General features: G+C 56.7%; 1 protein-coding gene across 18 annotated transcripts; it reads right to left on the bottom strand.

Annotated features, from left to right (window-relative positions):
• Positions 1-440: 440 nt before the first annotated feature.
• On the bottom strand, positions 441-8,991 carry GBGT1 (globoside alpha-1,3-N-acetylgalactosaminyltransferase 1 (FORS blood group)). Of its 18 annotated transcripts, XM_069579953.1 has the most exons (9): positions 8,800-8,953; positions 8,226-8,362; positions 7,530-7,629; positions 7,099-7,257; positions 6,857-6,922; positions 3,574-3,621; positions 3,455-3,490; positions 2,607-2,741; positions 441-1,722 (listed from the first exon to the last, which is right to left on the bottom strand). In XM_069579953.1, the coding sequence occupies exons 6-9, from the start codon at positions 3,615-3,617 to the stop codon at positions 1,035-1,037; spliced, it is 903 nt and encodes a 300-aa protein (XP_069436054.1). In that variant the 5' UTR covers positions 3,618-3,621; positions 6,857-6,922; positions 7,099-7,257; positions 7,530-7,629; positions 8,226-8,362; positions 8,800-8,953; the 3' UTR covers positions 441-1,034. The 18 variants fall into 18 exon arrangements, with proteins under 18 accessions (XP_069436054.1, XP_069436043.1, XP_069436049.1 ...); XM_069579942.1 differs by lacking the exon at positions 7,099-7,257 and having other exon boundaries at positions 441-1,719; positions 8,800-8,980; XM_069579948.1 differs by lacking the exon at positions 7,099-7,257 and having other exon boundaries at positions 441-1,719; positions 7,530-7,718; positions 8,800-8,971.
• Between the last annotated feature and the right edge of the window lie 1,301 nt (positions 8,992-10,292).

Below are 10,292 nucleotides of genomic sequence, written 5' to 3'. Positions count from 1 at the left end.
CCCTGCCCACCGCTTCTGTCCCACCAGGCAGATGCGACCACCGCAGGGCTCTGAAGCCCCTCTATTCCTAGGCCTGCCTTGTGGCCTAGTGCCCCACGCCCACCAGGAGTCCCCCAGGCTGAGGTTGATAGCAGAAGCATCAGACACACGTGCTCTGCACTTAGGGACCAAGAGCCCAAAGGACATCCAGCTGGGGGGCAGGGGCTCTGCTTCCCCCGACTCAGGAGAGCTGCATAGCCGGTGATGTTTTCACTTCACCCATCTTCCAGGAGAACTGGGATGGAATCCTGCCTGTTGCAGTGGCCAGCAGCAGCCCAGGCTTTCTAGAAAACTGTACCCTACCCTCCCACCCACGCTGACTGTACTTACAATCCAGGCCGCCTATATCCCTAGGGGCTTGGCAGCCCGGATGCTCAGAGATGCAGGTGAAGAAAGCCCGGTTAGGGCCTAGCACACGCTACTTTTATTAAACGCTGCCCAAACCCTCTTACAGAAGAGGTGCTTGGTGCCGGGGACCGTCCACCTTGAGTGAGGCAAGGACAGGAAACCAGAGGGCCTAGAAGGCTTCCTCTGGGTCCTGAGTGAAGAACTGGCGGGGACACAGCAGGGGCCCCTGCAGCCAGAGAAAAGCAGGGTGGGGATGCCTTTCCTATGAGTGTTAGAAAGTGCAGCTTCAAGGGCAGCAGGCAGCGAATGGGCCAGCGGCAGAGAGGGGATTTGGGGCGCTCGGTGGGGCTGCCCCGAAGGCTCGTAGGCTGGCAGAGGCCCCATCTTCTTCCACCTCTGGCCTCCCCTCCTTGGGCCTCGGACAGTGTGATCTTTGCGTTCTCCTCCACGTGGACACCGCTCTTCACAGTGGACAGAGGCCTTTCCAGGCCCGTCTTCCCGCTGGATTCCACCAGCAGAGGCGGAGGTTAGAAGGCACAGGGCTGGTCCCACCTAAGGCTTGAGGAGTGAGGCCCTGGTGCCCGGAGGCTCTGGTGAGCTGGGTGCTCGCTGGGGTTCCCCCGTCCACGGCGGCCCCGCCTCTGCTGTCAGCTCCGCAGCCAGGCAGTGTTCTTGTTCAGGGTGGAGAAGCGGATCAGCTTCAGGCTGGGGGGCTGGGGCTTCCTGTCATCCCAGAGGTACTCAGGGGACAGCACCTTGGAGGGCTTGTGCGAGAGGAAGCGGCGGTTCAGGTGGCTCTCCTCCTGCCAGGCTGCCATGATGCCATTGGCCTTGTCTGCCAGGATGCCCATGTGGCAGCCCCTGGTGAACTCGTACACCCTGGCCACCCGCCCTCCGAAGACTGCCCCGCCATAGTAGAAGTCCCCCTCGCCGTGTGCCACGAAGGCGGTGGAGACAGGCCGGCGTTCGTAGGGGAACTGGTGGCGGGGGACGGTGAAGTAGCCCGGGTGGATGGCAGCCACAAGGTCCCCCAAGGTCTCGGGGCCCCACGGGTTCCGGAATGCCATGTCCACATCCAGGCAGAAGAGGTAGTCCACCTCCCGGTGCGCCCTCTTGGCGATGTGCACGCTGATGGCTTCCATCCGGCGCATGGAGGCCTCCTCCCACTGGGAGGGCCCGGGGACTGGGATGACACTGAGGTGGCGGCCGGGGCCCAGTGGGACCCGAGGAATGGCCTGGGGGTCGTGAGTGAAAATGTAGTAGTGCACGCGGTACCCCTGCATGAAGAACCGCTCGGCCGACTCCAGGAAGTGCTGGACGAAGTGTGTGTACCTGCTGGAGAGGACCCGTCATGTACCACAGCCTCCGCAGGGCGCACCCTGCCCACCCAGCTTCCCGTCTCAAGAAGTCATACCTGGTCTGCCCCTCGTCTGTCAACTTCCCTTGATCACAGTACCAACCTCTAGGGACTGTCCTAATGATATCTTGATGATATTCACAGGCTGCACGCCCTGACTTTTTCTGAGCACTTACAAGTGCCAGGCAATGTTCTAAGGGATTACCTCCTGGCCTCACAAACTCCCCGCTTTACAGACAAGCACACTGAGGCTCAGAGAGAAAAAAGTAGCAGAGAAAGTGGCTGTACATCAAGGGGAAGTGAGTGGTGCTGGGTGCTGACTGGTCTAGGGGAGAGGGAGCCCCGTGACTCCAGGTGGGCCATCCATTAGCTTTAGTCATTGGCCACCCCCGCACTGGGGTCCCTCTCTCAGGAGTCCCAGAAAGGAAAGGCCAGGTGGGTAAGGGAGGAGGGGGGAAAACAGGGGGCGTCCAGAGAGCAGTCAGGCCTAGGGGTGGAGGAGAGAGGGTCCCCAAGGCAGGGCCAGCTCTCTCTTGACCTGCCTGTGGCCTGACCGTGGACCCTCCATTTCTGGGGGCTTGCCATTCCTTTACACCTGCCTGGACGGTTCAGGGGAAACAGACGGGGTGAGGCAGCAAGGCGTCTCCTGACAAAGGCTCCTGGTGCTCCCTCACTGGGCTGCCTCCCCTCCCCGCTTGCATGCCAGGCCCAGACCACCTCCTTCCTCCAGGAAGCCCTCTCCCACCATCACACTCTGCTCTGTCGCTTCCCACCTGGCACAGCCTCCCTGGTGCCCGGGCAGAGTCCTGTCTCTTCCCAGACCCCACTCCCACCCCCACCCCCAGCCCAGCCACCTACTCACTTTCCCACGGCAAACGCCGTAAGCCCGATGGTCAGGTTCAGTGGCTGGTAGATGTGACGCAGAAGCTCGGCGTTAAAGGTTCCCTCGGAGACGATGGGTGCCAGCCAGGGTGTGAGTGTCAGTAGCTCTGTGGGCCTGGCAGAAGAGGAGGCCGAGGGGGCTGAGACCCTCCCCTGGGGAAAGCCTCCGTCTCATCTTGGTCCTGCCTCCCACGCTGTGTGACCCTGGGCAGCTTCATCCCTGTCTCTGGGCCACCGTATCCGCAAGTGGGGATGATAATAGCTCCTTCCCAGCGAGAGCAAGAGGACCAGGAGTTACTGCACGTCCAGTGTCTAGAGGAGCCTGGCATTTCTGGGGTCTGCTACGGGCCTCGGAGATGGGGGTTATCATTCTCGTCATTAATAACGGATCGAGCACCGAGGGCACGGTGCTCTGCAGTGTTTTTGGTTTGTCTGATTTTGGCTGCAGAGCCTGGCTTGCAGGATCTTAGTTCCCTGACCAGGGAGCGAGTCAGGGTCCTTGGCAGTGAAAGCACAGAGTCCTAGCCACTGGGGCTGCCCAGGAATCGCGGCTCTGCATTTTGCCAACCTCATTTCATCTGGTCCTCTGCCCTGTCGAGTGGGTATCACTAACCATCCACCTGTACAGAAGCAGCTCAGAAGCGTTGGGTTACCCACCCAAGATTACAGAGCTGGTGACAGAGCTGGACTGGAGCCCAGGCCCCAGAGTGCCCGGACCCCGAGGTCGCTGACCCCTCCAGCACCCCAGCTTCTAAATCAGGGCTCTGCCCCCGACCCCCACCCCCTCGAATCTCTCTATCCTGCACCCAGGCCCTAATCAACACCTACTTTTGCTCCAGCAGCTTGGGCTGAGGGTACTGTGACCTGCAACCAAGAAGGGCGAATGGTTAAAGGGATGGCAGCCCCCTGCCCTGGGGCCACAGAGGGCGAAAGGACAGGCTGCTTACTGTGCCACAGGCTGGGATGGCTCCTCCTTGTACTGAAGCTTCATGTTGCTGGTGGGAGAGGTGAGACAGGGCCATCGGTGTCATTAGTAGAGATGCTCAGCAGGGATGGATGAAGCGGGGACAAAACACCCCCATGGGCCGGGTACCCCCTCCCCCAGGCTCCCTGGCCCCTCCTCCATGGCTCTGCCTGCTTTCCGGGGGCTGGGCTCCTACAGAGGCCATCCACCCAGGGTCCCCGCGTGGCAGGGCGGTGATTCAACCCGGTGCCATTTGTCTCCACAGTCTTTTTTGGCTCTGGAAGAGCCTGGGCACAGTGGAGAAGATTTGAGAAGCTGCAAAGTGAGCCCAGTTCTGCCTCTTTCTAGCCCGGGAGCTCAGACAGACGAGGCTGCAGGTGAGGCCCCTCCAGCTGGAGAGACCCAGGGCTGGACATCCCACTCCTTGGGGTTTTGTCCCCTCTCCCTTAAAGTGGGGACAATAACAGGGTCACTCCGCAGGGCGGAAGTGAGGCCTGGAGACGGGAAAGGCCTGCTGCTCTGACCCAGGGAGCCAGTCAGAGCCGGTTCCAGCAGAGGCCTGAGGTTGCCTGTGAGGCTCAGACCAGCTGAGGAGGGTGCCTGCCGTTCATTCTATCACCCATGGTGGGCTGGCTTAAGCTTCCTGGAGCTGTCCTGGTGCTTTCCGTCAACGCTTTGTGTGTGTGGTAAGATATACAAGACAAAGATTTACCACCTTAACCATTTGAAAGCATAGAGTTCCAGGGCATTAGGTAGACTCTTGTTGCTGTGCAAACATCACCTCCACCCATCTCTAGAACTTGTTCATCGTCCCCAAACTGAAACTGTCTCCCTGAGATACTGCCTCTCCATCCCTTCTCCCAACCCTTGGTAACTATTATGCTTACTTCCATCTCTGTAAAAAAAATCTTTTTTTTTTTTTTTTTCAATAAGATCTCTATTCATTTTGGCCACACCATATGGCATGCAGGATCTTAGTTCCCCGACTTGGAATCGAACCTGTGCCCCCTGCATTGGGAGTATGAAGTCTCAACCACTGAACCACCACGAAGTTCCATTTCTCTATACTAGAGACCTCTTATAAATGAAACCCTACAGTATTTGTCCTATAGTGATTAGCCTATACTCTGGAAGATATATTTTTTAAAGTTGATCCATCAATTTGGCCCTCTGCCTTAGTTTCACACAAACAAGCACATTTCAGGTCCTGCTCAGAAAGTGACGGCACTCTGAGAAGTTGGTCAGAAATAAGAAGAGGAAAGGGGCCCTCGTCCCACACTTCCCTGGCCAACGGTGTCTCCCTTCGCCTCACCAGCCCCGACACGCTCCGCTCTGGCCACATTAAAGAGTCAGACATAAGAACACCAAAGCACAGATGAGCCAGAGCCAAAATAAAAAAAGGAACTTCACGTTTCCAGACCTCTGAAGGTAATAACATTGAAAGAAGAAATCCAAATGAACAGAGAGGAAGGTGTGACCATTTAAAACTAACAAAAAACCTCCAACTGTAATCTGTTTAAAAAACTCAGAACCTGAAGATAGACTGCAAATAATTTTTTAAAAACTCTCAAAGAAGTGAAATTCAAACCACAGCACATTTCCCATCTCTCAAATCAGCAAGGTGGTTTGGTTTTTGTTCTTCATGACACCTAATACTTGCAGCCCCAGGTGCACTGCAGCTGCTGGGGGTGGGGGAGGGTGGGGAGGTGTATCTGTGTGTTTGCCATGGTCCCCCTGGAGAGCTTCCAGGTGGTGTCAGGTCGTGTTAGTGGTAAAGAACCCGCCTGCCAACGCAGGAGATGCAAGAGATGCAGGTTGGATCCCTGGGTCCAAACAAAAACCCTCGTGTCCTATTGGCCTGAATCACTCTGACTCAGGGTCAGGAAGACCCCCTGGAGAAGGAAATGGCAACCCACTCTAGTATTCTTGCCTGGGAAATCCCATAGGCAGAGGAGCCTGGCAGGCTGCAGTCCATGGGGGCACGAAGAGTCGGACGCGGCTGAAGCGACTGAATGGGCAGCCTGGAGAGCAGCCTGGTGAGATGGATGAAGACCCTGGCCATATCCTTTGGCCCAGGAACGCACCAAATAAAAGGATTTCTAAGATGTAAAAAGCTGGGACTTCCCGAGTGGCCCAGCGGCTTATACTCCATGCTCCCAAAGCAGGGACCTGGGATTCAGTCCCTGGTCAGGGAGCTAGATCCTATGCGCCACCCACAACCAAAGATCGTGCACGCTGAGCCAAAGATGGGAGATCCTGTGTGCTGCCACTAAGAACCAGCACAGGCAAATCAATTAATTGAAAAAAAAAAAGATGAAGAAAACTTTATATCCAGAGTTGCTCATTACGAACTAACTTAGGAGCTGGTAAACCACAAACAACCTAAACGCCCCACAGTTGCTGGTGGAAAAAGGAGACAGTTTAAGAATTAGGGCCCAGCCCTTGGGTGGAGTAAAATGACGGTGACCAGATGCTGAAAATTGAAGCCAATTCTGGGGAAATAAGATAAGAACTGCAAAAACATTCTGGTCACAGCTACTTTCAACAGCAAGCGTACTTTCTGCTTCCATAACCATCTGAATAGAGAGTGCAGCAATCAGCAAGCTGACAATGGAGTCAGAGTGTGATCCAGGCCACTGGACACAAGAGGGGTTTTGTTTTCTTTTGCCTTTTCTGTTGTCCTGCCTAATTTACCACATTCTGTTTATAATAGTGAAACACACCTTACTGTTCATTAGTAGTCTATGGTCCAGATTTTAAACTTTCCTTTCGGTGTCATGAAAACCAGAAGACCACGGGGCCAAACACCACCTTGAGACTGTCCCAAATCATCTGAACTGAACTGTCACTCTGAACTGTCCAAATGTCAGATCTGTTATCTGAGGGAGACTGGCCATGTGTGCATTTGTCCTTTGAATTCACAGAGAGCACAACATTGAGCAAAAAAGTCAAGTCCTAAAACCATTCTTTCCTGAGCACCTCCTATATACCAGGTGCAGCACCAGGATATTTACAGGCATCATCACACCCCAAGCTCTATCATCCCGTTTTACAGATACGCCAAGTGAGGCTCTGAGCTATGCAACACGCTCAAAGTCACACCGTGGAGAGGGCACTGCAAAGATACCTGAAGACGGAAACAGGGAACTTCCACATTCATGGCCCAGAATCATGAGTTTAGGACCTAAGAACCTACAAAGTGACCTGAAAAACCTTCCCATCTTCCCTATTCCGGGGGCCTCTAATTCTGCCTGCCCCATACTTACAAGATCTCTGGGCAGGGGAGATAATAGGGGATATAGGAGACCAGCAGCCAGTTCTCGACATACACCCTGGGAAGGAAATACATGTGTTGACTTGGATTTTTAAGCTGAGGCTGAGAAGTCACGTTGGTGCATGTTAGTGGAAATGCAGGTCCCCAGTGGTGCACCCCCCCCGCCCCCCCCCCCCCCCCCCCCCCCCCCCCCCCCCCCCGCCCTCCACCTATCAGTCCTTGGGTCTGGCTGACCTCAGAGGACAAAGCTTCCTGGCCTTCTGCAGTGAGTCATTACACAGCTATGCAGCCTTTCATTCCTGGGGCAGGAATATTCTTGACACCAGTCCCACAAGGGACTGGTGGTGTGGGGGAACCCCCAGAGCTTTGCGGAAAGGACACACGAGGTGAATTCTGGAGCATGAACAGGAGTTCCTCATTAACACGGCTAGAAGAATAGTCCAGGCAGAGGCGAGAGTCAAGTGTAGAGGCCGGGAGGTGAGTGCAAAGGAAAACCCATAAGCCAGGCTGGTTCAGTCGTACTGAGGCTAGGGGGAGGGACAGGTGTGCCTAGAGAGGAGGGTGGGACCTGGAAATCCTGGGAAGGGGTCCAGGTTTGGGGGTTGAGATGCTGAGAGAGGAAGGAGTCTGGGGTGGGGACAGAGGGCTGCAAGGGGCATGCTCACCACAGAGAGCAGAGGGCAATGCCCAGCAGCAGGCAGAATCCCAGGCCCAGGGCCAGTCTCGGGCAGTGCATCGCTGGGGGCGGCATCTGAGCCTGGGCACCTGCAGAGACCGAGTGGGTCTTGGTGAATCGGCCCACCTCTCTCAGGGGTGTCAGGCTCAGAGTCTGGGTCTCCGTGGTGGGGGAACACCTGCAAAGGGATGCTCCTTATCCACAGGACACTGACCTTCCCTTCTTTTTTTTTGTTTTGCTGCTCTGCCCTCCCCTGGGCACCACCATCAAGGGGAATGTGGAGTCCAGGCGTTGCCCTGTCCAGCTGGACCCCAGGCCCAGATCTGGCAGTTCCAGGGGACAGAGGCTCAGGATTCAGCCAAAGCCTGCTGCTGTGCCTTGGGAGAGGCACTGGGCCGGAAAGGCGACTGGCCGCCTCCCCTGCCTTGCCTCGCAGGTCTCCCTCCTGAAACCTTCCACCATGAGCCGGGCTTCCTAGCGGCTAGGGCCAGAGCACATGGAGAAGGATTCTGGGGGAAATCCAGCCCGGAGCCGGCACCGCGGGGGCACACACGGCCTGCGGAAGAGGGTTGCTGGGCAGAGATGGGCGGCGGCGATCTCCCTGGCCGGGGGTGGGGGCCAGGGGAGGCAGGCGAGCGTTCCTCCGGGAGGCAGAGCTCTCCTGGGAGCACGTTTCACCTCTCACCTGCTCGGCGCCAACCTTGGGCAAGGCACTCTCCTCCCCGGTCCATCACAGCCTGGTGGTGGGGGCGGGGGTGGTGGTCCTCCTCAGCTATAGGCGGGGTGGGGATTGGTGCCGCGGACAAGACGCAGTACGCGCCGCTGCGGACACGAGGGGAGGGCTGTGAAAGCGCTAGGCCCAGCCCGGGCCATAGGGAGCGCGGGACCCCCCTGCGTCCTCCCGAGGTCAGAGCGAGATCCCCAGGCAGTAGCTTCGGGGCTTTGGTCCCGCTCACGCCGTGGCCTCTGGGCAAGCTCGTTGGCGCTCTCGCTCCCTCTGCGGACCTCGGCTTCCCCACCCGGGCTTGGGGCGCCGGTTCCTCCAAAGGCTCCACCTGACGCGTCGGCTCCGCTAGATCGTGGGCCGCGCCGCCGACGCAGAGCCCGGCCCGCACTCCGGCCGCCCCAGCCGGTGACTTGCACCCCGGAGCCCGGGGCCCGCACGCGAGCGCCTCCACTTCCGCCGGCCACTGCGGGCCCCAGCCAGACCCGTGGCGCGGCGGACGGAGCGCGACTGTCCTTGCCGCCTGCAGACTCACCCCTTGAGGCCGGACCGAGGTGGGGACGAACGGAGGGGCGCAGCTGGGCCCGGAAATCAGGGACGCGGCTGGCCGGGGCGCCTCAGGTAGCGCGGTTGGCGGAGCGGGACGCAGGGCTCGAGTGGGGCGGGGAAAGGAGCCTCGGGCCCCGCCCACCGGCTGATGCTCCTCCCACCCGGCCTCGACCCGCCCACCAGCTGCAGCCCCCGCCCCCTAGAGGTCCCCCGGGGGCTCTACTCTCTGTGCCACGTGGGCCACGCCTCCAAGGCGGAAGACCCATCTTAGGTGAGAGGAGCGCGGGTCAGGGAACTCCGGGATGGGGGGCCGGTGCGCGCTTGAGAAGTCAGGGATCCGATTTGGGAAGAAAACTTTATTGTTTTTAGAAGAGCGTTGAAACAATCACTGGAAGGGAAATCCAGAAGGTCGTCGTCCTTACTTTCTGGCTTGGGGTCATCACTCTTGCTTAGGAGCCCTGAGCTTGGCATGCTGGCCTGGAGACCGTGAGCAGCTCTCGAAATCTCTCGGAGCCTCTACCTCCTCTCTGAACGCAATTAGCTATGCTTTCCTCCAGAGGTTGTACTGACCCTAGTTCATCCTAGGGAGTCTAGGAGCCCCAGGAGGACTGTCTTAGATATCTCCAAGGGTAGGCCAAGGGCAGAGATAGTGGACCTCAAAGGCAGAGGGGTGGTGAGGGAGGGGGCATTCAGAGGGACAGAAAGGAAGGCACCCTGTTTGTAAAGAAGGGAGCCGTAGCAAGGGCCAGTGACGAATAGATTCAAGGGATTAGATCTGGTAGACAGAGTGCCTGAACAACTGTGGACAGAGGTTCTAACACTGCAGGAGGTGGTGACCAAAACCATCGCAAAGAAAAAGAAATGCAAGAAGACAACGTGGTTTGTCTGAGGTGACTTTACAAATAACTGAGAAGAGAAGAAAAGGAGGGAATGTACCCCTCTATATTCAGCTGGGTATGTCTTTTCTAGCGAAAGGCAAGGGAGAAAGGGAAAGATATACCCAACTGAATGTAGAGTTCAAGAGAATAGCAAAGAGAGATACGAAAGCCTTCTTAAGTAAACAATGCAAAGAAATAGAGGAAAACAATAGAATGGGAAAGACTAGAGCTCTCTTCAAGAAAATTGGAGATACCAAAGGAACATTTCAGGCAAGGATGGGCATGATGAATGACAGAAACTGTAAGGACCTAGCAGAAGCGGAAGAGATTAAAAAGGCGTGGCAAGAATATACAGAAGAACTATACAAAAAAAGTTTTAATGACCTGGATAACCACGATGGTGGTCACTCACTTAGAGCCAGACATCCTGGAGTGTGAAGTCAAGTTCGCCTTTGGAAACATTACGACAGACAAAGCTAGTGGAGCTGATGGAATTCCAACTGAGCTATTTCAGATCCTAAAAGATGCTGCTGTTAAACTGCGGCATTCAGTATGCCAGCAAATGTGGAAAACTCGGCAGTGGCCACAGGACTAGAAAAGG

Source organism: Ovis canadensis, chromosome 3 (genome assembly GCF_042477335.2).
Source record: "Ovis canadensis isolate MfBH-ARS-UI-01 breed Bighorn chromosome 3, ARS-UI_OviCan_v2, whole genome shotgun sequence".
NCBI lineage: Eukaryota > Metazoa > Chordata > Mammalia > Artiodactyla > Bovidae > Ovis > Ovis canadensis.
This window is presented reverse-complemented; position numbering and strand designations above follow the sequence as displayed.

Bases quoted from the DNA above. Each gene is read 5' to 3' on its own strand.
- GBGT1 (XM_069579941.1), bottom strand. From the start codon at position 8,271: ATGGACCGGGGAGGAGAGTGCCTTGCCCAAGGTTGGCGCCGAGCAG. The intron at 3,622-6,856 runs GTAAGTATGGGG...CTCTCCCACCAG, and splicing joins CTCCCCTGCCCAGAGATCTT to CAACATGAAGCTTCAGTACA. The intron at 1,723-2,606 runs GTGAGTAGGTGG...GGTCCTCTCCAG, and splicing joins ACGGCGTTTGCCGTGGGAAA to CAGGTACACACACTTCGTCC.